The sequence below is a fragment of the Dromiciops gliroides genome, chromosome 1, assembly GCF_019393635.1.
Source record: "Dromiciops gliroides isolate mDroGli1 chromosome 1, mDroGli1.pri, whole genome shotgun sequence".
Classification (NCBI taxonomy): domain Eukaryota; kingdom Metazoa; phylum Chordata; class Mammalia; order Microbiotheria; family Microbiotheriidae; genus Dromiciops; species Dromiciops gliroides.
The window spans coordinates 28,647,725-28,675,260 of NC_057861.1; the positions used below are offsets into that span (position 1 = coordinate 28,647,725).

Here is a 27,536-nt window from a genome sequence, read left to right on the forward strand (position 1 = left end):
TTTTCTCATGCTACTTATTTTTATTATCAATTGAATGATGAGGATTAGAAGAGAACTTTAATTTTATATCTGATATTTCATGCATTTCTACATCTATGTGAATGAGGATGTGTATAATAATAAAACAAAGCAGAGCAATAATGTAACAAACATCCCCCTCCTACAAAGGAGAGCAGATAGCCTGAGAACTGCGTTGGTATCTATCTATGAACTGCTGAAAAGTACCAAAGGAAGGTCCATTTGGTTGTCCATCTATGGAGGATTTTCAGGAAGACATGAATAGAAAGCTGTATAGGCTGAGAAGGTGTAAATGGGTCACAACCAATACTAGCTCAGATTGCAGAGAACACCATGGATCCACTGATTGGTTAATTAGTTGAAATCCTGAAAGTTCAAGTATGTCAAATTCAATTCAATAAACATTTATTTTCTTTTTCTTAAAAAAAAAATTTAAAAAGTTCATGGCTAAAAAAAACCAAACCCCAAACCTAAAAAATTATATCAGAGTCCAAGTGATTGAGCAAGTTTGGAACGCTGTCCCATATTTGCCAATAGAAGGAGGGGAATGACTTCCCTCGACCTGGTGCCCAGGCTCCCAGGTTGAGATCCTAGGGACTCCATTCACTCTCCTCTCTCATATCCCCCCCACCCCAGACATGTGAATGCTAAGGACAGGCGAGCAGGAAGGGAGGTAAGAAAAGGCCCTCAGAGATTGATGCCTTCCCTTTCCTCCAAAATAAACAGACCAAAAAACCAAAAAACTTCCTTTTGCATTTGTGAGACCCTTAATACTTTGCAAGAACCTAGCTTTCTCTGAAGCATGCCCAGATGCCCCTTCTCTCTCTGTGCCTCAGTTTTTCTCACCTATAAAATGAAGGAGCTGTTCTCCACGGCTTCTGAAGTCCCTTCAAGTTCCAAATCTAGGATCCTCTGATTGGCTTGTACATAAGCCAATAATTAGCAGGTGTTCACCACCCTGTGTTCGGGCATCAGCATTATGTTCAAAAGCACTTAGTTTCCTGCTCTGTAAGATGCAGGGGTTGGGGGCAGCTAGGTGGCGCCGTGGATAAAGCACGGGCCCTGGAGACAGGAGTACCTGAGTTCAAATCTGGCCTCAGACACTTGACACTTACTAGCTGTGTGACCCTGGGCAAGTCACTTAACCCCAATTGCCTCACTTACAAAAAAAAAATGATGCAGGGGTTGGACAAGGCAGATTCTGAGATTTCCGTCTTCACTGTCAAGACCCTGATTCTTCAGAAGAGGAAGCTGGAGGCACAGGGAGGCTAATGTGACTCACCCCAAAGTCATACCCCATTAGTGGCAATTATACTGATAAAAGCCTCTGAAGGATAAGATAAATCTCTGGTTTATATCACTTCAAATCTACAAGCTGTGTGATCCTGGGCAAGTCACCTAATGGCTGCCTGCCTCAGTTTCCTCATATGTAAAATGAGGATAATAAAAACATCTCCCGGGGGGGGGGGTGTTGTTGAGGATCAAATGAGATATTTGTAAAGTGCTTTAGCAAACCTTAAAGTACTAATAAATACTATTATTACTCTTTTCTTTTGGTGAGGCAATTGGGGTTAAGTGACTTGCCCAGGGTCACACAGCTAGTAAGTGTCAAGTGTTTGAGGCCACATTTGAACTCAGGTCCTCCTGAATCCAGGGCCGGTGCTCTATCCACTGTGCCACCTAGCTGCCCCGCTATTATTACTCTTAATTGATTTCCCTGCTTTTTCCCTCCATCCTCCACTTATCTGCTAAACTCATGTCCCTAACATGCCGATGTGATCATGAAACTCTTTATTCAAAAATGTTCAGTGGTTTCCTATACCTTTACTATCATAATACGAACTTCTCAGCCAATCCGGCTCCCTCCCACCTCTAGTCTTTCCTTTCCACAAACTTCCATTCAATTACTCTGCCCCTTTGAGCACACAAGTGGACCCTCGCGTCTGGAATGTAACCCTCCCCCTCGCTTCCAAGAACCCTTGGCTCAAGTGCCCCCTCCTGGAGGGGTGGGGACGGCGGCCTTCCCTGACCCCTACAGTCATTGGTTTCTTCTGCCCTCTTGAAAATTCAGTATCATATATTAGATCCGGAAGGGGCTTTAGAAGCCGTCCCATCCAACCCCCAGATGAAGAAACTGAGGCCCAGAGTTGCGACCGCTTACTTCTCCAAGGTCACATACGTAATGGAGTCAAGGTGATGCGGTGGGTTCAAATTCCACTTCTGGCGTCACCTTGAGTAAGTACTTAACGTTGCTGGGTCTCAGTTTCCTCATCTGTAAAATGGCTGGTGGTTAGCCTGGTTAGCCTCTGAGGTCCGTGCCGGCTCTGGAGCCACGTCCCCAGCCTCCCCACGCCGCGCTCTCCGCGCCGGGACGAGCCGAGCGGACTTGCCCAGGGTCACGCAGGTGGTCAGAGTGAGCATTGCAGGCCGGGGCTCTAGGGCACTTCAGTCCATTTCACTGAAGCCGGAAATGAGCGACTTTCCCAAAGTCACATGGCTCATCTAACGTGGAGGGGTGGGGAGTGGAACTCGACCCCAGGCCACAGGCCTGGGCCCCGGCGGGGCGAGCCCGTGGCGGGGCAGGGCTCGGACGCGCAGAGACGGGTCCACGGCAGCACCCGGGAGCTCTTCGTTAAAGGTCCACGCAGACCGCTGGGTGCCGCCTGGGCTCGCGGTTCTCGGGTCCGAAGGGCCTTCTGGGCGGGGGTCTCTTTAAGAGAGGAAAGCCCCCTCCCCATTTCCCCGGAGGAGGGGCGGAGTCCCCAGAGAGGCTCTCTGGGCGCTCGGGGGCCCGCCGGGCGGCGAAGGGTTAAAGGGGCGAGCCCGTGGCTCCGGCCGGCCCTACCCCTCCCTCCCTCCCTCTGGCGGGGCGGGGGGCGGAGCGGCCACGGTTGCGGAGGGGGCAGGGCCGCGCCGCTGCCACCCGAGCCGAGCCGGGCAAACAAAGCGTCCGTCCGTCGGTCCGCGCATCGGTGCGTCCGTCCCGGGGCCAAGCGAAGCGCGCCCGGGAGCTCGGGCCGGGGCATGGCTGCGCCCCCCGGGCCGGCCCCAGCGCCAGCGCCAGCGCCAGCGCCAGCCCCGGTCCTGGCCCGGGTCCCGGCCCCCGTCCCAGCCCCAGCCCCAGCCCCAGCCCCGGCCGCGGCCCCAGCGCGATCGGGACGCCCCGTGCTGCCGCCCTAGCCGAGAGCCGTCTGCCAGGTAAGAGCTGGGCAGGGGACGGGACCCCGGGGCCGGCTGCTTCCAACCCAGCCCAGCCCAGCCCAGCCCCTGGCACCCCGGGCCCGGGACGGGTAAGCAGGACAGATTCCCCAGCACGGAGCCCTGGAGAGCCTGGCCTCCCAGCCCCTGAAGGGAAGTTTAGAAGGTAAACATTGCCAGGCAGCCCGGGTGGTCTCCCCGGGCACCGGGGGACCCCCACCCTCACGGCCAGGCTCCGCGGGGCTGCTTTCTGTTTGACATGACACCTGCGGGCCTGACAGTTGGCAGGAGCGAGGTCAGGGGCCATCCAGATGTTAAGAGGGAGCCAGAAAGTTTCCTGAGCTCAGTATTGGGGAGCAAACCCCTTCTACTCCATTGGCGCCCAGGCGTACAGCACAAACACACCCCTCCTTTGTTTGGGGAGCCCTGGGTGCTCGAGACTTCCAACTTTGTTGCCTTTGGCTCTCGGGCGGGACAAGGAACAAGGGGAAAAAAGCTCCGGAGCTGGAGTATGATTCTTGGAGGAGATCAGTAGAAAATTCCTTCCAACTCTGAATATTTCCCAGATTCCAGGCTGTTTTGGGAGTCCAGATTCCCCTTCCTTGGCCTGGAAAAAGGGGGCTCTTGGTAACCTTCAGGCAGGCCATGAGAGTGTGGGGCAAGGTACGGGACTGGGCCACTGGGAAGTTCCTGGGGATGCTGGATACTAGGGCCCCACTTCCCACATAGACATGGTGTAGTGGAAAGAGTTCTAGATTTTGGATTCAAAGTGCCTTTTCTCTATTCATTATCTCCAATTTATTTTGTGTACTTTTTCCATAGTTGTTTGCTGTCCTCCCTACATGTTTGCACGGTCTTCTGCCTTTCTTTGGATCTCAGCTCTCAGCCCAGTGCCTAACAAATAACAGGAGCTTAAATGCTTATTGACTGAGTGATTGACAGATCACTTAGAAACTATGTGACCTTGGGCTAGTCATTTCTGAACCAAGAAGTCAGAAGTCACTCTTATGCACTTTAATCTCCTCATTTGTCAAATGAAGAGATTGGACTAGATTAGTGGTTCTCAAAGTGTGATCTGGGATCCCTGGTGTTCCCAAGACCTTTTCAGGGGGTTTTCAAGGTTCAAATTATTTTCATAATAATGCCCAGATTTTAAATAACTAACACTGTGAATATGTACACACGTACATGCACATATATAAAAGTTTAAGAGTGTGAAGGCCACTTTGGGGCCAAAAAGTTCCACAAGCCCTGTTACTAGGTGAGAGAAGTGTTGAGGGGCAGTGGAATAAGCCCAGTGTTTGTAGTGAGCCAAAAGCTTTCTAGGCCTCAGTTTATTCTTGTGGGATTTGACTAAATGACCTCTGAGGTCTCTTTCAGCTTGGAATTGATCATCCCCTTGGGGGAGTTGATGTCCCTGTGCATGAGGACAGGACTTTAGGGGGAAACTGAAGGTTAGAATGAGTTCCCTCTACTTGGAAAATCCTTGACCCAGGAATTGGAGGGGTATGGGATTTCCCAGGTAAAAGGTGCCCCTGTGTTTAAAGCAAAAGGAAAAAATAATGAGCTCTGGTGAGTTTAGGAGATTTGGTTTTAGATTAAATTCCATTAAATTGTAAGATCCTTGAGGGCAGGGACTGACTGTCTTTTGCCTCTTTTTTGTATTCCACTGCTTAGCCCCCGGGGCCTGGCACATAGTAGGTGCTTAAGAAGTATCTGATTGATTTGGGCCCTGGCTCACAACTCTGCCTTGCTGTGGGACATTAGGCAAATTATTTTGAATTCTTTGATCTTTCAGACTCTTTTTCTGGAAAATGGAGTTGGTCAGATGAACTCATCTCTAAGAAGTGTACCAATCTGGAGATGTGATTCCCTGTGATCTTTGCCTCCCCTGACCAGGGTAGCTAATGAATAAGTGAGTGCTAAGTAAGGCTTGAGGGTTCTGAACTTCTTGGAAAATAGTGGGTGATAAACAGAGGCCTCTGAGCCTTCTTGCCATCCCACCTCCTGCTCACCAAGGTTAGTTCCTGCCTCTGACACATTATTTCCATTCTTGGGAAGTTTCTTTGTCTGGTAGAATAAGAAATCTGGAGATCTAAGTATTAAAGTGTGCCACTAACTTGTTGTATGACCTCAGGCTAGCCATTCCATTTCCTCTGCTATAAAATGGTGTTAAGATTAATTATCTTCTCCCTCATGGGTACCTCATGAGACAGCATGGACAGGCCATGGATTTGGGAAGACATGAGGCTCAAGACTTGCCCTTGACCCATACTAACTGGGTGACCTTGGGTTATTATAATTATAAAAATTCATTCATTCATTTTGGGGGGAGGGCAATTGAGATTAAGTGACTTGCCCAGGGTCACATAGCTAGTATGTATCTGAGATTGGATTTGAACCCAGGACCTCCTGAATCCAGGGCCAATTGCTCTATCCACTGGGCCACCTAGTGGTCAGTGCTATCATCACCACCACCACCCTCACCACCATCATCATTGGAGCAAGGATTTATATGTTGCTTTAAAGTTTACAAAATGCCTTTATGATGTCATCTCATTTGATTCTCACAACAGCGCAGGGAGGTAGGTACTGTTATTATCCCCATTTTATTGATGAGGAAATCAAGGCAGAGAGAGGTGAAGTGATTTGTCCCAGGATCACATAGCTAGTAGGTGTCTGAGGCAGGATTTGAACATGGGTCTTCCTGACTCCAGGCCCTGGGTGCTTAGCTCATAGGGCATCATTGAGCTCCAATGGCATGGTATGATCAGAGATCTTGGGTGGCTAGGGGGCACCGTAGTGCACAGGGCACTGGCCTGAAAGTCAGGAAGACCTGAGTTCAAATTCCACCTCAGCCACTTTTAGCTGGGTGACCCCGGGCAAGTCACCTAACCACTGTTTGCTTCAGTTTCCTTATCTGTAAAACAAGGGCAATAATAGCATCTCCCATGGGGCAGCTAGTTGGCACAGTGGATAAGGCACTGACCCTAGATTCAGGAGCACCTGAGTTCAAATCCAGCTTCAGACACTTGACACATACTAGCTGTGTGACCCTGGACAAGTCACTTAACTCTCATTGCCCTGCAAAAAAAAATAATAATAATAATAGCATCTCTCTCCCACAGAGATGCCACAATGGCAAAGATGAAATGAGATAATATTTGTAAAGTGCTTTGCATTGTGCCTGGCACATAGGAGCAGTATAGAAATGTTAGCAGTTGTGATTCTTATAACCAACGGTGAGTAACTTCTCTCATCCTCACTTTCCTTAGTGGAAAATGGGTATGATATTAGCACCTACCTCGCTGATACTTTTAAAATGCTTTGCCACCTTCAGTCTATATAGAAATGCCAGTGATGGTGATGATATGGGACTGAAAGGGACCTCAGGTGTCCTCAAGATGAATCCCCTCATTTTACAAAGGAGAAAGGGGGCAGCTAGGTGGTGCTATAGTGGATAAAGCACCCACCCTGGATACAGGAGGACCTGAGTTCAAATCTGGCCTTAGACACTTGACACATATTAGCTGTGTGACCCTGGACAAGTCACTTAACCGTCATTTCCCCACCCAAAAAACCCCCCAAACACAACCCCCCCCCAAAACAAAACAAAACAAAACCCCAAAAAATCATTGAGGATTTTACAAAGGAGAAAACTGAGGCCCATAGAGATTAAGTAAGTGACTTGACCAGGGTCACATTCATCTTTAAGGCTTATACTGATATAAAGCTGGTGCTTTCTGTGTGTTATTGTTGTTATTGTTTAATCCAGGCAAAAGAATATGAAAATTTAAGTCACCAGGAAAATATTCTCAGTCACTGACTTGGGTATGAGGAAAATACTTCCCCGGGCCGGCCGGTCTACAGGGTAGCTCTTGTGTAGACCTGGCCTCCGGGGCTTATGGAATCACAGATTCAGAGGTATGGGTTTTACAGGTGGGTTTTCTTTACTGTGACTGAAAGGGTGGCGATAACAGTGACAGCGGCTCATCTTTATGACAAGCTTTGTGAGACACAAGCTCATCTGAGACTCCCAGCCTCACTTTTTCTTATTTTTATTTTCCATACTTCAAATTGTCCTTAAATTTTATCCCACCCGAAAGGAAAGAAGGGGGAAAAAAGAGTTTTCTTCTACTACCTACGTGGAATAGATAGAGAATGGATCTGCATCATGCTACCTTGACCCAGGAGTCAGAGGACCTGGGTTCAAATCCAACCCCTGACCTTTGTGATCCTAGGGTAAGTGCATTTATCCCTATGGGCCTCAGTTTCCCCATCTGCAAAATGAGAGGGTTGAACTAGATGGCCTCTGAGGCTCCTTGTAGCTTTAATCAGCAGGGGTCATAGCCAGTAAGAGTTCAGGTACAAACCACTTGTGCTCCACAGGTTTATTCTCATTTTTTAGAGAAGACTGAGCCTCTGAGATGTTAAAGGATAGCTAGTGTCCGAGGCAGGATTCGAAACCAGGTCTTTCCTGGTTCCTAGTGCCTGGCACATAGTAGGTGCCTAACAAATGCCTGCTGGTTGATCTGGTCTTCATACTAAGGCGGCTGGGGTGAGGATTGAGCGGTAGGAACCAGGGAAGCATTGACTGAGTGGTTCTCAGCCTCTGGCTGTCTTGAGGCCGGGTCGTGGGACCTCCTCTAGTTGGAGGAATGTTCAGGGGCAGGATGCAGACCCAGCAGTGTTCCTTGGTTCTATGCCACTGGCCTCCCCCTGGACCCTGACTCCTCTCTCAGTTCCCCTGTTGCTGAGTGGCTGGCCTGGTTTTGAATTCTGCGGCCCTGTGGTTTCTGTGGGAACTCAGCAACTTGCTAAAAATAACGTCTAACCCAAGGAAGTCGTGGCTCCTTGCATAGACCCTCTTGGGGAGGGAGGATTGGGGAGCAATCTATTTTGAATTATGAGATCCAGCTCCCTTTTTAGCTGAGCTACAAAACTATGCCTCAAACTCTCCCCGTCCCCTCCTTATTTTTCTTAATCCAATTTAACAATCATTGTTCAGGGGCGGCTAGATGGCTCAGTGGGTAGAGCACCGGCCCTGGAGTCAGGAGGACCTGAGTTCAAATCCGGCCTCAGACACTTAACACTTACTAGCTGTGTGACCCTGGGCAAGTCACTTAACCCCAATTGCCTCACAAAAAACCAAAAACAAACAAAAAAACCCCAATCATTGTTCGGTTGTTTCAATCATGTCTGACTCTCCATGACCCCATTTGGGTTTTCTTGGCAAAGATACAGGAACGGTTTGCCATTTCCTTCTCCAGCTCATTTGAAAAACGAGGAAACTGAGGCAAAAGGGTGAAGTGACTTGCCCAGGGTCACACAGCTAGTACGAGTCTGAGGTCAGATTGAATTCAGGTCTTCCTGACTCCAGACCCAGCGCTCTATCCACTGCAGCAACACGTAGCTGCCGGACAGATATGTATAATCAAGCAAAACACACTTCCCCATGGTCAATGCCCAAAAACGTATGTGTCTTTCTGCACTCTGGGTCATTATCTCTCAGTCAGGAGGTGGGTCACATGCTTCATTATCTTCTGGACCTCTGGAATCATGGTCAATCATTGCGTTAGCATCTTTTGGCTTTTTTTTTTTTTTTTTTAGATTGGCTCTCTCTATTTTGCCCAGGCCTCTCATGGCCCTGTCTCTATTAATGATCAGCGTGGAAGCTTTAGCCTGCTCCATATTTCCAACCTGGACCAGTTCCCCTCTCCTGAGGTAGCTGGTGGCCCGCCTGCTTCTGGCTTAGTAAGGACACCCATCAGCTTTAGCCCAGCTGTAACTCAGAACTCCTGAGCTCAAGGGATCCACCCAGCCTCATCCCGGCCAGCAGCAGGGACCACAGGTGTGTGCCACCTGACACACATCTGGATCGCCCTCTTCCCTCCCCACCTTGTTCATTCAGCAAACATTTCTATAAAAGACTATTTAAGTAAGACACCCTACAAGGTAGGTGATGTAGACACTCTTTTTTTTTTTTTTTTAAGTGAGGCAATTGGGGTTAAGTGACTTGCCCAGGGTAACACAGCTATTAAGTCTGAGGCTGGATTTGAACTCAGGTCCTCCTGACTCCAGGGCCGGTGCTCTATCCACTATGCCACCTAGCTGCCCGATGTAAACACTCTTGCTCCCATTTTATAGATGATGGAACTGAGGCTCAGGTTGCTAAGGTGACTTGCTGAACTGATTCGCCTGAGGGCACAGAGCTAGGATTGAACCCAGGTCTTCTTACTCCAGCTCCTGACCTCTTTTCTGGTATTGCCCCTTTGCCTCTGCTGAGGGGGGGGGAGTGAAGGGAAGCAGCCCAGCAACTTCCCCCAGGGTGCCCTGACACCTGGGGGAGTAGCACTGCTTCCCCCCAGGAGGCCTGCCTGGAGGTGGAGATGGTTGGGGTCTTTGCAGGTACCATAGTGATACCCTCTTTTCCCTCCTCTGGAGCTGCTGCCAGCCGTGGGTTAGTCTTTCAGGTCCCCAAACCAGGCCTGTCATGGGCTCCGGCCCCATTGCTCCCTCTCTCTCTCATAGCATTTTATTTTATTTATTTAATTAATTAGTTAATCAATCAATCAATTAATCAGGGCAATGGGGGTTAAGTGGCTTGCCCAGGATCACACAGCTAGTGTCAAATGTCCGAGGCTGGATTTGAACTCAGGTCTTCCTGAATCCAGGGCCAGTGCTTTATCCACTGCGCCACCTAGCTGCCCCCTCTCTCATAGCATTTTAACTGGGGAGAGAAAAGATTTTAAGGGCTGATAGATTTAGAGCCCCGGGGGACGTGAGAGGCTGTCGATGGAGATCTTAGAGGTGAGGCAGCCAAAGGCCAGAGAGTGCAGAAGACTTGACCGGCATCACACAGCCACACGTGACAGGCCTGGGATATGAGCCAGGGCTGGGAGGATTAGGGAGGATGTAAATTGTCTTCAAGCCAGTCAATCAGTGAACATTTATTAAGTGTCTGCTCCCTTCCAAGCACCGTGCTAAGCAGTGGGGACACAAAAAGAGGCAAAAGACAGTCCCTGCCCTCAAGGAGCTTCCACTCTCATAGAGGAGACAATGTGCAAACACATACGTACAAGTAAAGTTTAGCCAGGATAAATAGGAAATGATGAAAGTGAGGGAAGGGATTAGAATTAAGAGGGGTTGGGGAAGGCTTCCTATAGGAGGCAGGTTGTTGGTTGGTATTTAAAGCAAGCCAGTGAGTGGGGCAGCTAGGTGGCACAGTGGTTAAAGCACCGGCCTTGGATTCAGGAGGACCTGAGTTCAAATCCAGCCTCAGACACTTGACGCTTACCAGCTGTATGACCCTGGACAAGTCACTTAACCCTTATTGCCCTGCAAAAACAAAACAAAACAAAAAAAATAAAGCAAGCCAGGGAGGTCATTGGTTCAAACAGAGGAAGGGGAGCACCCCAGACATGGGAGACGGTCAGAGAGAGTGCCCAGAGCCGAGAGATGGAGAGTCTTGTTTGGGTATCAGCCAGGAAGCCGATGTCACTGGATCAAGGAGTACATGGTGGGGAATAAGGTGTATGGAGACCAGAAAGGTGGGAGGGTCCAGTGATGAAGGGCTTTGAATGCCTGAGAGAGGATATTGTGTTTGATCTTGGAGGCAATAGGGAGCCATTGGAGTTACTGGAGGGAGAGAGACAGACAGACACATGGTCAGAACTGTTCTTTAGGAATGAGGAATCAAGGATGACTCCTGGGTTGGGAGCCTGGGGCACTGAGGATGGTGGTGCCCTCCACAGTAATGGGGAAGGTGGTGGTGGTGGTGGGTTCAGTGGGAAAAGATAAAGTGTTCTGTTTTGGAAATATTGAGTGTAAGATGTCTGTCGGACATCATCTCCGGATATCTGAAGGCGGTTGGAGATGGGAGATTGGAGGTCAGCTGAGAGGTTGGGGCGGGAGCAGGAGATTTACGAATTGTCAGCACAGATAATTTAACCCATGAGAGCTGATGAGGCCTCCAAGTGAAGTAGTATGGAGGGAAGAGAAGAGGGCTCAGCATAGACACCTCTGGTGAGTGGATGTGATCCAGAGGAGGACCTGGGTTAGATAGGGAAGAGGAGAGAGGGGTATCCTGAAAACCTAGAGAGATGGGAGGAGGGAGGGAGGAGAGGGTGACCAACAGCATCAAAGGCTGCAGAGAGGTCAAGGAAAAAGAGGATTGAGGAGAGACTGTTGGATCTGGCAAGGAAGAGGTCCTTGGGAACTTTGGACGGGTGGTTTTGGTGGAATGCAGAGAGGAGGCACCTCTGGGAGATCGACTTTTCAAGGAGTTTAGTTACCAAGGGCAGAAGAGATGCAGGATGAGAGTTATCAGGGATAGAAGGGGGAGTGGTTCAGGATAGGCGAGACCAAAGGCATGTTTGTAGGCCGTGGGGAAGGAGCCTGGAGAGTGAGAACAAGTGAAGGAGGCAGCCATCAGTTGGAGGACTTGGGAATCTTGGGGAAGAGGCTGCTGGGGCAGAAACACAATGGATGGGTGGAAATTGCAATTCAGTCCATCTGGCTTTTATTAATCGCCTGTTTTGGGTTGGGCATCCTGGGTACTCAGACAGGACAAAGAAAATATTCCTTGCCCCTGGGCAATTGAAAGTTTACTGGGGAATATACATTTTACCGGGATCCGTGAGAGGAAGATAATTGGGATCCAGGGATGGAGGTTGATTTGGCCATAGAAAGTGCACTGGGAAGTGGCACCTGAATTGAGTCTTTTTTTTTTTCTTTTCTTTTCTTTTCTTGGTTGGGCAATGAGGGTGAAGTGACTTGTCCAGGGTCACACAGCTAGTAAGTGTCAAGTGTCTGAGGCTGAATTTGAACTCAGGTCCTCCTGAATCCAGGGCCAGTGCTTTATCTACTGCGCCACCTAGCTGCCCCCCTGAATTGAGTCTTGAAGGAGGTTAGGGATTCTGAGAGGCAGAGGTAAAGGAGTATGGATTCCCAGGCATGAGGCACAGCTGGTGCAAAGGCAGGGAGGTGGGAGATGGGACCCCAAGTTTGGGAAATAACCAGTTTGCCAGGAACATAGAATGGGTGACGGGAAATAAGTCGACCAGAGCCAAATTGTTTTTTGTTTTTTTTTAGTGAGGCAATTGGGGTTAAGTGACTTGCCCAGGGTCACACAGATAGTAAGTGTTATGTGTCTGAGACCGGATTTGAACTCAGGTACTCCTGACTCCAGGGCCGGTGCTCTATCCACTGCGCCACCCAGCTGCCCCAGAGCCAAATTGTAAAGGGTATGATGAATTAGGAGTCAGGAAGACTTAATACAGTCTCTTGACACCAGCTCAATGACCTTGTTATTATTTAGTCATTCAGCTGTGTCTGCCTCTTGGTGATCCTGTGGACCATACTGTCCAAAAGTGTTTTCTTGGCAAAGATACTGGAGGGGTTTGCCATCTCCTTCTCTAGCTCATTTGACAGATGAGGAAACTGAGACAGCCAGAGGTGAAGTGACTTACCCAGGGTCACACAGCTAGAAAGTGTCTGAAACTGCATTTGAACTCAGGTCTTCCTGACTCCAGGACCAGTGCTGTATCCATCAAGCCATCTAGCTGTGTTCACAAGCCCAGACACAACACCCCCCCCCACCCCCTTCTACTCTCCCTTCTCCCTCAGTGTTAGCAACCAAACTGAGAACCAGGAGAAGTAGTTTCCTAAAAGCCAAGGGGAAAGGAGAGAACATCTGGAAGAAAGGGCTATCAAGAGTGTGAAGGGGGCGGCTAGGTGGCACAGTGGATAAAGCATGGGCCTTGGATTCAGGAGGACCTGAGTTCAAATCCGGCCTCAGACACTTGACACTTGCTGGCTATGTGACCCTGGGCAAATCACTTAACCCCCATTGCCCTGCAAAAACAAAACCAAAACCAAAAAAAAAAAAGAGTTTGAAAAGGCAGGGGGAGAGAGGGAGAATGGAAGGTCACTGGTGAGGGGCAGCAGGGTCCAATAAAGGCTGGTTTTGTTGTCATCTTTGTTGTTTGAGGATGGGGAGGCCTGGGCATGCTTCTAGGCAGCCAGAAGATAAGGAGAACAATGAGGTAGAAGAGAATGAGATAGTCTTCCAGAGGGATCAAAGATGGAAGTACAGGGCTTCTGTCCTTCCCTGGGCAATATTGGAGAAAAGTCGACTTATCTCTGTTGCCTTGGCCTAGGAATGAGACTGCAGCAAGGGAAGATGCAGACAGGTTCTGATAGGTGCAGTAAGAGAGAACTGGGGGGCTCTGAAAAGCTTCTCCCTTCTCAGGCAAGGAAGAGGCAGGTTGTCTTTGGATGGGCCAGAGAGGGCCGCCCCCCCCATGCCTCGAGCTGTTCCCCGCCCCCACCCCCCTGCTCTTCTCCCTTCAGTATTTCCCTCTGTTACTTTTTGGGGTTCTCGTCCCAGCCCTGAGCTGATCTAACCAACCTCCTTCCTTTGTGGCTTCAGCTCCTGTTCCCCATGTCAGTCTGGGTAAGGCCAGCCAGGGCAAGGCCAGAGGGCCTTGGTTCAAATATCCCAGCTTTGTCTCTCTGTGGCCTTGGGCTAATCACTCCCCCTCTGGGCTTCATTTTCTGTCACCATCTGTCAAATGTGGGGAAGGGGTTTGGATTCTGAGGCCTCTTTAGTCTCTTTGGGGGCCAAATCTCTTATCCTAGTTGTCTCGCTTAAATTTTTTTTTTTTTCCGTATCTTATGTTTTTACATCACCTACTATTTCCTTCCCCTTCCCCACTTCCAGAGAATCTTCCCTCATTATAAAGAATAGGGGATAGATGGGAAACACACGGGAGAAGCTCCCATGTGGGGAAGCTCTGACAATGCCGGATAGCCCCTTCTTGTCCAGAGAACCGAGAGGGTAAGGGTCACCTGGCCAGCATGTGTCAAGGGTTCCTAGCTGGTTCTTTTTCATCTTTGCCACACTCTCACATAACAAGGAATTGAAAAGAGAAAAAAAAATAAACCCAGTTCTGCAAAAACCTGTGATTCATTGGTCGGGTAAGGCAATATATACCGAGCCCCGCACCCATGAGCATCTTCCTCTGAAGAGACCAGATCCTTCTTTCTTAAGGAAGGACTTGCTCATTCCCTTCCTTCAGTCTTGTCCAAGCTTCTTCTGGTGCCTCCAGGGCCTCGTGCTGGTGTCCAGGGACCATCCTCTTGAAAGGTCCCTGAAGCTCAGCTAGGGTCTCTCTGCTGATGAGGAAGGAGTTACAGGAATCCTAGTCATAACCGAAGGGGACCTCCAAGGCCACGAATCCAACCCCCTCATTTTAGAGGCAGAAACAGAGACTTATCCAAGGTCACACAGGTGGTGAGTTGTTTGAAGTGGGATTTGAACCTAAGACCTCCTGACTCCAGAGCCCAGTGTTCTGTCCACTGTACCAAATCTGGGTTCTCCAGGCCTTTGAAGAGCCCAACCTGGAGGAGATGATTGAGTCCTCTTGAGTGCTCAGGTCTTGCGATGTCCGCTTCTCCATTCCCAAGAGCCTAGTTCTGTGGGCAAGGGCTTGGGGTTGTGATGGGACATGTTAACACGTCTCATTGATTCCATCTCACTGCCACTACCCTAGTCTGGGCTTTTGCTCCATCCAATTAGACTCATTTTTTTTTTTTAATTTTTGCAGGGCAATGAGAGTTAAGTGACTTGCCCAGGGTCACACAGCTAGTTAAGTGTCAAGTGTCTGAGGCTGGATTTGAATTCGGGTACTCCTGAATCCAAGGCCAGTGCTTTATCCACTGTGCCACCTAGCTGCCCCCCTAGACTCATTTTTAAAAAGAAAAGAAAATTATTTTCAATTAGACTATTGTGATAACCTTTTCCCAGGTCTCTGCACCCCTGCCGTATGCCATTTCCAATCTATCCTTCACGTACGCCATGCCAGAGTAGTCTTCTTCGGTTCCTGTGATTCCTCTGCTCTAAGATCTTCAGTAACTCACTGTTGCTGCCAAAGTAAAATTCAGATTCTTTCTGGCATTCGAAGTTTTTCCTAAATGTTGGTCTCCCTGCCTGTCCAAGCTTTTCTCCTAAACCATAAGTGTTGGGGCCCCGGGCAGCATCCGAAATACCTGGTCTGGTCTGAACCAGGTTAAAATATAATTGGGAAATACTTAGCAAAATAAATAAAAATACATTTTAAAACCAAGTTAGTATTTGGCAGCAGGAGGCCTGTATGGGTTGGTGACCCCATTTCTATTTCAGTTCAATACTGAGGTTCTAAGTTATGGTGTTTGGACCTCCTCCAGTGTCTCCCCATTTAATAAGTTGAATAAATGCTGACTGAACTGTAAGTGTATGCAAAATAACAATAGCTAGTATTTATAGAACACCTGTAGTATACTAATTATATTACATTCTCTTGTTAGATGTGTATCACATTCTATCCTATTATACTTATCATATATTCTATTATAATATATTTATTATATCACATTCCATTATTATGTTTGCTATATATTATATTACATTCTATTATATGTTTATATATTGCATCCCATTATTATATAGTTACCACATCAAACATTATATTATGTTGCATGTTTGTTATATTAGAGATTTATTAAACTTTATCAAATCATATTATATATTATAACACACATGTTATATTACATTATATTATTATTTGTATATTAGATCACATTATGTGTTATATCATAGTAGATTTATTCTATTATAGTCTATCATATATTTATTATATTATATTACTATATATTTGTTATATATTTCTATTTAAATACTTAACATACATTAACTCATTTGATCCTTGCAATAACCCTGGTAGATAGATGGGGTACTGTTATCCTGATTTTAAAGATGAGAAAACGGAAGCTCAGAGTTTAAGTGACTTATCCAGGGTCATATAACTGAGTATATGTGTGAGGCAGAATTTGAACTCAGATCTTCTAGCCTCTTGCTATAGTGCTACGCCACCCCATGGAGCGGCTTAAATAGATAGTGGGTGGTTTTATGGGGAGGTACTCATACCCAGAGAGGGTCTTGGTAGGGCTGATCTGGGAGGCCCTGGTGTTTGAGGCTTTGCTTGAGCCGAACTTTGAAAAAGGCTTAGGACCCTAAGAGGGTGAGGTGAGGAGGGCGTGGGCTCCAGGCATGGAGGTGGGAGCCGCAATGTCTTATTTAGAAGGAGCTGGCTTCTTGTGAGTCTGTGGTCAGGCCAGTCTCCCTCTGGGAGAGAGGGGTACTGGGGGTGACGCATCTAGAAGGGGAGGGGCCCTGTAAGGGACGAGAGGAGTGGCCTGGACAGAGTTGTGCTCAATTAGCTAGGAGAGCCATCCGCTGTCCCCTGCTCCCCCCACCCCCAGCCTCCAGTCTCCCCCTTTCCTTTACTTTCCCGGGTGGGTAGAAGGAGATTTGCATCACCTTCCTCAAAGCTGCTAGGCCTCACTTTGCCTTCTCTTCCCCCAGATCGGTGCTCAGGGCTCAGGTCTGTGTGTCTCAGGGGAGCAGGGGAGGGGGAAGCCAGCCGGCTGAAGAGCTGGTGGGCTCAGATGAGGGCAGGGAGCCACTGGGGACACATGCTTTTCCCCCAGGAGGTCATTGCCAGGAACAAGCGGTGTTGGTAGAGCGTCCCCGAGCAGAGTTAGGGAGGCTCCAATGCTCCCTCTGGCTCTGGCCCAGGCTCTCCCGGTGACCTTGGGCTTCTGCCCTTCCCTGGGCAATATTGGAGAGAAGTCGACTCATCACTTTTGCAGTTTGTGTCTCTGCCTGTGGTTCGGGCAGGAAATGGGACCAGCCACAGGGCTGGCTCACTATGTGAGTCAGCTCTATCAGCAGATCCTGGGAATTCCTGTATTCCAAGAAGAGTGCCATCCTGGTCTGACCCAGGCGGCCAATCTTTGCTGCCTCATCCATCAGCTTACCCGAAGGGTCCCCTCCCCAACCTTCTAGAGTTCCATGTGGGGATGGAAAAAAGGGTTGTTGTTGTTAAGTCTTTGAGGCTTGGCAGAGATGCTGGAATGGTTTGCTGTTTCCTTCTCTAGCTGGGGAAACGGAGGCAAACCGGGTTAAGTGACTTGCTCAGGGTCACACACCTACTAAGTGTCTGTGGCGGGATTTGAACTCTGGAAAATGAGTCTTCCTGAGCCCCGTGCCTTAGGCACCATGGTGCCAACTTGCTGCCCTAGAAGAAGGAAAAATACACCTATAGGGTGTTGCTTCTCTTGGAAAGCAGTGGAGAGAACACTAGATTTGAAGACGGAAGACATGGGTTCAAATCCTATCTCTGCCACTTCCTACCTGTATGACATCAGGAGTCACTTAGACGCTCTGTGCCTCAGTGTCTCTGTCTGTAAAAGCGAGGGGGTTGGACTTGATGGTCCCTAAAGTCCCTTCCAGCTCAAAATCTGTGATCCTCTAGGAAAGGTTCTGAAGGGAATTAGGGAAACCCTCCTCACAAGGAGAGGAGAGAAATGGGCTGCATCGGGGGGGTCTCCATGGGGGGGGTCTGCTCTGGGGGTCTGCTCTGGGGGGTCTGCTTTAGGGGGGTCTGCTCTGGGGGTCTGCTCTGGGGGTCTGCTCTGGGGGTCTGCTTTGGGGGGTCTGCTTTAGGGGGGTCTGCTTTGGGGGTCTGCTCTGGGGGTCTGCTTTGGGGGGTCTGCTTTGGGGGTCTGCTCTGGGGGTCTGCTGTGGGGGGTCTGCTTTGGGGGTCTGCTTTGGGGGTCTGCTCTGGGGGTCTGCTTTGGGGGGTCTGCTTTAGGGGGGTCTGCTTTGGGGGTCTGCTCTGGGGGTCTGCTTTGGGGGTCTGCTCTGGGGGTCTGCTTTGGGGGGTCTGCTTTAGGGGGGTCTGCTTTGGGGGTCTGCTTTAGGGGGGTCTGCTCTGGGGGTCTGCTTTAGGGGGGTCTGCTTTGGGGGGTCTGCTTTGGGGGTCTGCTCTGGGGGTCTGCTTTAGGGGGGTCTGCTCTGGGGGTCTGCTTTGGGGGGTCTGCTTTAGGGGGGTCTGCTCTGGGGGTCTGCTTTGGGGGGTCTGCTTTAGGGGGGTCTGCTCTGGGGGTCTGCTTTGGGGGTCTGCTCTGGGGGTCTGCTTTAGGAGGGTCTGCTCTGGGGGTCTGCTTTGGGGGTCTGCTTTGGGGGGTCCGCTTGGGGGGTCCACTTGGGGGGCATTGGCGGGTTTTCTCATCCTGCAGAATGCGCCTCATATAGAAGTCCCTTTTTGCCTCTCTTGGTCTCCCCAGGGCTTAGCACAGTGTCCGGCACATATTGAGAGCTTAATAGACATTCAAGTACTTTGCTGACATTTAGGCCAGATGGGGATGGAGACATTTACGTTTCCTTATATTCTTCTTCATGCTTCAAGCCCCCCCCCCCCATCTGTCCCTTTTCCAGTGCAGATGGCAGCCCTTCTAGAACCTAGTGGATGGTCTTCCAGGGCAATGGTGCTCCACAGAGTCGACCCCCAGGGTCCGCACATAGTAGGCACCTTAATAATGCTTGTTGACTCGAGCTGATTTGACCTGGCCAGCTTGGTCAGATAATCAGTTCTCTCTCCTTGAACCCACCTTTGGGCTGTTGAGAGGTCAGGGATGAGCTCTCATGAGATCATAGAATGAATGAATGAAGGGCACAGATAGAAGGGATGTCCCAGGGAAGTGGCTCCTGGGCTTCCTGGAGGAAGAGGTGGGAAGGGTGGATTGTAATCCTGAGCCTGATAAAGACCATTTATCCAGTACTTTGAGGTTTGAGTGCTTTATAGATACACACACTCTCATTTGACAAATGGGGAGACCGAGGCTGAGAAGAGGTTCACTGACTTTCCCAGGGTCAGTCAATCAGTCTTTAATATTTTATTAAGTGCCTACTATGTGCCAGACACTGTGCAAAGCACAGGAGCGGGGGGTGGGGTGGGGTGGGGTGGGGGGTGTAATAGGGAAAGGCAAAAGATGGTTCCAGGTCGGGGGCAGCTAGGTGGCTCAGTTGGATAGAGCACCGGCCCTGGATTTAGGAGGACCTGAGTTTAAATCCGGCCTCAGACACTTGACACTTACTAACTGTATGACCCTGGACAAGTCACTTAACCCTTATTGCCCTGAAAAAAAAAAAAAAAGGACAGTTCCTGGCCCCCAGGAGCTCTGACTAATGGGAGGGGGGAGGGGCAACATGCAAACAGCTCCGGCTGAGCAGGTTATGGACAGGATGGATGGAAATAAGCTTCTTCTGGAGGGCCCTCGGATTAAGTTGGTTTGGGAGGCAGCCGCTGAATTTAGGTCTTCCTGGCTCTCCCTCCAGTACTCTGTTACCCACACCACAGCCTGCAGGAAGAAGGCTCCTCTCTTTTTCAATGAGATTTGCAGAGAAATGATAAGTCCTCATCCTTTTCTTTTGTGTGGAGTTTTCTACAATTCCCGCTTTATTTATTTAACTGAGTCATCATCAGCAAGTGCTGGTTGGCCTCTGGGGCTCAGAAGGGGTGGCCTCTGCATCCTTCTTGGCCATGAATCTTTCCCTCCAGCCAAGGCTCAGAGGCACTGAGCTCAGCACCTAATTACAGGGGGTGGTGTTGCTCTTTCTGATACTTTTTATCTGTGCTGCTCTCATCTCCCCAATTAGCCAGAGAGGATCAGAGCTGGGAGGGAGCTTAGAACAGGGGATGTCAGAGCTGGGAGGGGCCTGAGAACAGGGGATGTCAGAGCTGGGAGGGGCCTGAGAATAGGGGATGGCAGAGCTGGGCAGGACCACTGCTTCAGCCCCCTCATTTCCTTAGTGGGGCAGCTGAGGTCAAGAGAAGGGTCAGACTTCGACAGCAGGTCAGTGAAGGAGATGGGTCTAGGACCCAGGTCTCCTTCCTCCTAGGGCAGTGCCACATCCAGCTCCATAGTATTTTTGAGCAGGAAAGGGACGTTAAATCCCCTTGAGTCGAATTCCCCAATTTTGTAGCTGATGGAATTGGGGCATAGGAAGAGGGAAGGGTCACATGGTGGGTGAGTGAAATGAGTCAGGATTTGAATTCAAACCCGGAGCCGATCCCAGATCCCGGGCTCTTGCCAGCAGACTGACCACAGCGCCCACATTTTACAGACTCTCTTCTCTCCCCCACCAGGTTCCTGGGCACCATGAAGCTGAACGAGCGGAGCCTGGCCTTTTATGCCACCTGTGACTCTCCGGCGGACAACACGGGCTTCCTCTACAAGAAGGGCGAGCGGCACACGGCCTACCACCGCCGCTGGTTTGTGCTCAAGGGGAACATGCTCTTCTACTTTGAGGACCGGGACAGCCGTGAGCCGGTGGGCGTCATCATCCTGGAGGGCTGCACCGTGGAGCTGTGCGAGGCCTCTGAGGAGTTCGCCTTCGCCATCCGCTTCGCCGGTGCCCGCTCCCGCACGTACATCCTGGCCGCCGACAGCCAGCCGGCCATGGAGGCCTGGGTCAAGGCCCTGTCCCGTGCCAGCTTCGACTACATGCGGCTGGTTGTGCGTGAGCTGGAGCAGCAGCTGGAGCAGATGCGGGCGGGGGGCAGGCGAAGGACCGAGCCCCAGGTGCCCCCACGGCGGGAGCGCTCGCTGCCCTCAGGCGGCTCCAAGGAGAACGGCTGTGCCGTCTGGAGCCAGGACTTGCCCGCCTTGCCCAATGGGAGCCTCCCCAGGACGAGCCACGAGGGGGCCCCCAGGCCCCCCCCACTCCCACCCCGGCCTAGGCCCTCCCTGGGCAGCAACCCCGTCCCCCTGCTGGTCCCTGAGACCCCCTTCACTGTGGGCACCACCACCTTCGCGCGGCTTCACGAGTGGTATGGCCAAGAGATTCTGGCCCTGCGGCAAGAGTGGCTGGAGAGCCGAGGCCAGCTGTAACCCAGCCGGGGGAGAAGGGGGGGAAGGACCCAGAAACACTGAGTTGTCCGGACTCGTGGTCCATCCAGGGGAAAATCTCCCTGCCAGAAAGTCCCTCGTCCGCGAGGCCCTCACGGTCATCCCGACAGAAATAGCCCTTTTCCCCTCTGACTCATGCTTGGTCCTGGGCTGCTGAGCCTGGCTCCGGGGCCAGGCAGGAGCCTACAGGCCGGCCCCTAGGGCCTGGGCAGCCCCCACTGTGATTTCCCTCCCTTCTGCCTTTCTTTAGGACCCTTCTGGAGGAGGGGCAGCGGGGAGGGAGGACCCCCCTCCTGCGGTACAGCGTGTCGTGTCTGTGTCTCTGCGTGTACGTGTTCTCTGCGTGTGCGTGCGTCATCGTTTACAGAGCAGCCTTTCTCATTCTCACCACTCTACATCCTCCAGAATGTCTGGAATCCCACCCGCCCCTGCTTCTCAGGTTGTCTGAGGATTGTCGTGCCCCCCGACCCCCAAAATGGGCCGCCCCCCATCCTCTCCCAATGTCCCTAGGAAAACAGTTCTGTGACTGGGCTCTTCCCTTGGCCCATTTTACTGATGTGAAAACTGAGTCTCAGGATGGAGAAGTGACCAGAACTAGAAGGGACCTTTGATTTTACCTAGTCCAACCCCCTAGTTTTAGGGAAGAGGGAGGTAAGGCCCAGAGAGTGACATGTCCAAGGTCACACGTGTGGCCAGGCCGTAATCGACATCGGCTAACATTTCTAGGAGGCCTTAAGGTTTGCTGAGCGCTTATATCCATTATCATTTGATCCTTAGGACAGCCCTGTGAGGTGGGTGCTGTTGTCCAACCCATTTCACAGATGAGGAAACAGGCCCGTAGAGGTGGCTTGGCTCGGCAGGGTCACACCGCTAGCCAGTAGGTGTCTGAGGTAGGCTCTGCAGCCAGACCCTCACCCTCTTACTCCACTATGCCCTTGCCCAAGGTCATAATACAATTCCTGGTCTCCTGACTTCCAGGCTGGCGGTCATTCTGTGCCTCAGTTGTCCTCCCTCACAGACGGGCTTGCCACTTTCCCTCAGGCCAGCTAGAGGACACAGTAGGTGTCTTGGTGGGGCGGGCGGTGCCGGCATCCTGAGCTGGGCCATATCACTTTGGGGGGTTCCTGAGGAGGGGGCCCCCCTGTTCCCTGACTCAAAGAGCACAATTCTTTCAATTATTCAAAGAGATTTCCGTTTCTTCAGCCCTCCCTGGAGAGGCCACATGCGGTCTTATGTGGAGGAGAGCAAACCTGGCCTTGGGAGGTAGAAAGACCCGAATTCAAATCCTGACACACCAAGTCACTTAGCTTTCTCAGTGCCTTCCGGTAGTCTTCTGACTCCACATCACAGACTTCCAGAGCTGGTGGGGCATTTCTATGCTGGGAATTCCCTGTACTGACCCCATGATTCCCTCACAAAAGACCCAGGCCACCCTCCTTCAGACCTTGGTGGTCTCATTGCTCCCTTTCAGTCCTCTGGAAGGATGCCCAGGACAGACCCCTGAATTCTTAGAGTGGGCAGGAGCCTCAGTCATCAGCTGGCCCGGTCCAGCCCTTTCCTTGGCCGCAGGTGGATGCTGGGTCCTTGGGGGTCAGATGTCTTGTGTGATGTCACGTTGACTTAGTAGCACAGCTGGGATCTCTCCTTTCTCCACATCCAGGGCTCACCTTACCTATATCCTGCTGCCAATAAAACAATCCTCAGTCAGACATTAACAGGGCATCTACTCTGTCCCCGCCACTGGCCTAGGTATCAGGGCTACAGGAGCAGGACGATTTCTGACCTCCCGGAGCTCACTCTGCCTTTGCTTCCTGGTGTTCATTTGTATCTGAGACCTCATCCATCCAGCTAAAAAATAACAGGACCCTAATTCCAGAATTGTCCAGAGGAAGCATCATAGCTAGGGGGAGAGAGAGCCAGGAAGCTGGGGGTGGGGAACCCAGGGCAAGGCCTCAGGCCCCTTTCTAAGACCTAGAAGTTGCACTTGTGGAGGGATGGGCCTCACCAAGGAAATTTCAGGTCTGGTAAAAAAAAATCAAGATTTAGGACTGTGTCATAGTTAGACACCGGCTGCCAGGGCTGCCCTTTCTTGTAATGTTTACGTTAACCCTGGCAGCTTCTGGAGGTGGTGAGTTCTCCATCACAGGAGTGCTTCAAGGAGAGGTTGGGCAGTTGTTTGTTAGGTACTTTGGAAGATTCTTGGTCAAGTATATAGGCAGATGACCCCGGTCCCTTTCAGCTCCTCATGCTGAGTGATGAGTTCTGAAGTTCAGGGATGTCTTCCTGGTAGCTTGTTCTTATTGGATCAGCTGGAAGAGAACCTAGAGGCCATCACCTCCAACCCCCTCATTTTACAGAAGAGGAAACTGAGGCAGAGAGTGGTGAAGTGACTTTCCCAGGGCCATACAGCTAAGCATTGGAGGTAGGATTTGAAGTTGGGATTTCCTGACTCCAAGTCCAGACCTCTATCCACTGTGACTCCTAGCAGACACCTCATTCAAGAGGAGCTGGGGGTGACCCCCCTCCAAGACTGGGGCTTGGGGGTAAGGTCCCAGAAGACGCTGGATGCTGCCTCCTCCCATGACTTAGTGACATGTTTTTAGTTCTTAGAGTGTGACGTGTTTCGTGGGTAGGTAAGTGGGTTGGGAGGGTGGGTCTCCACACGGTGAATGAAGAGGTACCCGTTTGTCTCCATTCCAGGCTTGCCGGCAGAAGCCTTCAAGGCCAATTTTCTGCCTGGCTCTCCTCCATCTCACTGCTGGCCCAGTGGGTATGGGTGGGGCTTAGATGATAATTATTATTGTTATTATTATTATTTTTTAAGAACTTTGGGCTTACCCAGGTACTTTGCGATTTGTGGGTCATCCGCCCTCCCTGGTCCATGGATAGTGATTGAATTTGCAAAGGAACATTGGGACTGGATCTTCTTAGAGAAACCATTCTTGGGGGGTGGTGGGCATCCATTGAGAAGTGGAATGACTACACGCTCCTCCTTCGTCCCTCTTTCCTCTCTCCCAGAAGTCCCTGCCAGGGCTGCAACAGTGGGGGAACAGGGCAGGTTGAGTTGGGGGGTACCTCCTCACCCCTCAAGCTGTTTAAAGGAACCGCAGATTTTTCAGGCAGGTTAGAATGTGAACCCCCATTTTACAGATAAGTCAGAGAACAACTTGCCTGTCCTCTAGATCTAGAGATGGAGGACTTGGGTTCGAATCCTTTTGTTGATGCTTTTTTTAGCTGTGTGACCTTGGATAAATCCGGTAACTTCACTGTTCCTCAGTTTCCTTAATTGAAAATTAAGGGGGGTGGGGATAGCTTGCCCCTAAAGTCCCATCCTGCTCTAGACTAGACTTAGGATTCCAGGCAGTGATCAGAGTGGACGCTAGAACCCAGGGTCCGGACTCCCGCGGTGCCTTTGTTTCCTTTGCTGGCTCTGGGCAAAGGGCTTCCTGGCTTTTCATGGAGTTGTATGTAGAGATGGGATCCGGGTATCATCGTGGAAAGAGCCACCTCAAACCCAGATGGGTTCAAGCCCCTTCTCTGACTTACACCGACAGTCTGGTTCTGTGACTGCTCCAATTATTTAACCTCCCAGACCCCTAGACCACTCTCTGAAGCTCAACTTGCTGAGGAGGTGCTACCATACATCGGGAGAGGTTTCCTCATCCAGAGGGTCCAGTCCTCATCCCTATCCCTGGACTAGAGAGAAAGAAGGCTTATGGCCGGGAGAGGTTGGACCTGCAGGGGGAACCTGAGGAGGCTGGGCATTCCAGAAGGGCTGAAATAAAATGGCCTTTGTGAAGAAAGGTGTGCTGGTCTGTTCTTTCCATCTGAGCTGGACTGTTTTCCTTCTGGGGAAAGTTGATTGTTTATCTCACATGGAGGAACTTGGGAGCAGGTCCACCCAGTAGAAAATAAACTCCTTCAGTCGATTCAGTAAGCATTTATTAAGCACCTACTCTGCCAGGCACTGTGCCAAGTGTTGGGAATGCCAAAAGAGGCATCTTGGGGGGCTAACAATCTAATGGGGGAGGCAAGATACCAATGATACAAAGCAAGTTACACCCAAGGGTAAATTGGAAATGAGAGGGGAAGCACTAGATTTCCCAGACACCATCTGGGTGACCCTGAGTGAGTCACTTCTCTTTGCCTCGGTTTCCTCCACAGTAAAAAGGGGACAATAACGGCACCTGCCTTGCAGTGTTGTGAGGATCAGGTATTTTTTTTTGCAGGGCAATGAGGGTTAAGTGATTTAATCAGGTGTTTTCAATATTTGTATTATGCTTAGCACACAGTAGGAACTCTATGAATTCTTATTTCCTCTTCCCTTTGGATTCCCATAATTAGCAATAGTGCCAAGCACATAGTAGGTATTTCATATAATGCTCGATTGATAGATAGGTATTTGCATGCCCTCTCATAATACCTGTCTGGTTTGGAGAAGTGTTGAGTGGCTCCTTGAGAATGGTGATTCCCCGCCCCTCCCATCTTTGTTTCCTTGGTACCTACCATAAAACCTGGCATACAGTAAGTGCTCACTAAATGCTTGAGTAATTGATTGAAAAATGGGGTAAACCTTGAAGCTGAATGCCTGAAGGCCACAACTACTCCCTAACTCCGGTTCAGATACAAGGCAGATGCCTGTTCCTGTACCCCTGTGGGGAAATGCCAGAGTTAAAGGGAAAGGGGGTCTCCAGTTCTCTAGGGGTGAGCTACTGGAGGATACCATTTGTGCATAGATAAATAGATACAAAGTAGTTGGAGGAGGCTGAGAAAAAAATCCTAATTATTGGAAGGGAAAAGGGTGAGGAGGGAAGTGATTAAGGTTACAGGAAGTGAGGGAGTATATCCCAAGCACAGGGCTTGGGCAAAGGCAGGGAGGCTAGAGATGAGATTAGGGGAAAGCAAGTAAATCAGTAAAGGAGAATAGAATGTAAAAGAATGTGTTGGGGGCGGCTAGGTGGCGCAGTGGATGAAGCACCGGCCCTGGATTCAGGAGTACCTGAGTTCAAATCTGGCCTCAGACACTTGACACTTACTAGCTGTGTGACCCTGGGCAAGTCACTTAACCCCCATTGCCCCGCAAAAAAAAAAAAAATGTGTTAAGACCCCCTAGGCTCTGAAGATAAGAAAGTAAGACAGTTCCTGCCCTCTAGGAGATTATACTCTAATGGGAGACAACACAGGGAAGGGAAGGGAGTTTTGACATGGACAACCACAGGGATGGCAGGTGGAGACCTAAATGGGGATTGTTCTGGGGAAGCCGCTCACACTTTAGTCTGAACTGGTCAGCCGTAGGGTGGAGTTCCAAAACAGAGCCCATTATCTGGTGGAGGGGGTGATGGGGGTAGAGGCCTGGCATGCCATCATTAGAGGCTTGATCCTGAGGCTGCCCTTGTAGGAGGGAAGAAGGATGAGCTGGCTGGGATGCGAAACTTGGGCTGGGTCAGTGAGATGTAGTGTTTGTACTCAGTAAGGAATGTGCTGTGGGTCAGTGGAATGGGTGGGGACATGATTAGGGCCTACTGTGAAGGGCTGCCTGGTAGACACCCAACAATAAGCAATTATCAGGCACCTGCTGTGTGCTAAGCACTGGAAATACAAATATACTCAAAAAGAAGCAACCCTTACTCTCAGGGAGTAATGGGGGAAGATGAGATAAAAGGGAACAGAAAATAAGGAAGGATGTGTGTGTGTGTGTGTGTGTGTGTGTGTGTGTGTGTGTGTATGTGTGGTGGTAGAGAAGAATAATGGCTAAGTTCAGAGAATGAAGGATGGCTGGCTGGCTAGCTATCTGTTCTGGGTCTTTCCCTAAAATGCAAGTTCTGGGAGAAACTTGTCAGTGGGAGAAGGGGCTCATAGGAGTTGAGGGGAAAGACAGTTGAAGTACGAGATCATTCACCAGTCATACAATCCTCTGTCCCCCCCGAGTTGGCCAGACTGGCTTCTGCCTGGTCTGTCCTAAGGTAACATAGCTCTAGATCTTATCTCTTTTGGGGGGGAGTTAAGTGACTAACCCAGGGTCACATAGCTAGTGAGTGCCAAGTGTCCAAGGCCAGATTTGAACTCAGGTCCTCCTGAATCCAGGGCTGGTACTCTATCCACTGCACCACCTAGCTGCCTTGCCTCATGTTTATTTCACCTAGACCTATACTCAATCTGACCAAGGCCGTTGCTACTATCAGTCATGAGGGTTTGTGGAAGATCATGGCAAAATTTGGTTGCCAGGAGAAGTTCATCAGTATCGTATGTCAGTTTCATGACAGCATACTTTCCCAGTTATCAATGGAGTGTCACAGGGCTGTGTGCTTTCTCTCATGCTTTTTTTTTGGGGGGGGGCAACGAGGGTTAAATGACTTGCCCAGGGTCACACAGCTAGTAAGTGTCAAGTGTCTGAGGCCAGATTTGAATTCAGGTCCTCTTGAATCCAGAGCCAGTGCTTTATTTACTGCGCCACCTAGCTGCCCCCTCCCATGCTTTTTGGGATGATATTTTCAGCATTGTTGTCATATGCCTTCAACAAGGAT

The 27,536-nt window shown here is 50.2% G+C and overlaps 1 protein-coding gene across 2 annotated transcripts; it reads left to right on the forward strand.

The window, feature by feature from the left end:
• The first annotated feature begins 3,096 nt into the window (after nt 1-3,096).
• Nucleotides 3,097-24,751, forward strand: PHETA1 (PH domain containing endocytic trafficking adaptor 1). Of its 2 annotated transcripts, none has more exons than XM_043979472.1 (2): nt 3,097-3,216; nt 20,250-24,751. In XM_043979472.1, the coding sequence occupies exon 2, from the start codon at nt 20,263-20,265 to the stop codon at nt 20,992-20,994; it is 732 nt and encodes a 243-aa protein (XP_043835407.1). In that variant the 5' UTR covers nt 3,097-3,216; nt 20,250-20,262; the 3' UTR covers nt 20,995-24,751. The 2 variants fall into 2 exon arrangements, with proteins under 2 accessions (XP_043835407.1, XP_043835408.1); XM_043979473.1 differs by lacking the exon at nt 3,097-3,216 and adding an exon at nt 7,373-7,458.
• The last annotated feature ends 2,785 nt before the right edge of the window (nt 24,752-27,536 follow it).

What these genes read in the sequence shown, in the direction of transcription:
- PHETA1 (XM_043979472.1), top strand. Translation starts at nt 20,263, where the DNA reads ATGAAGCTGAACGAGCGGAGCCTGGCCTTTTATGCCACCTGTGACTCT.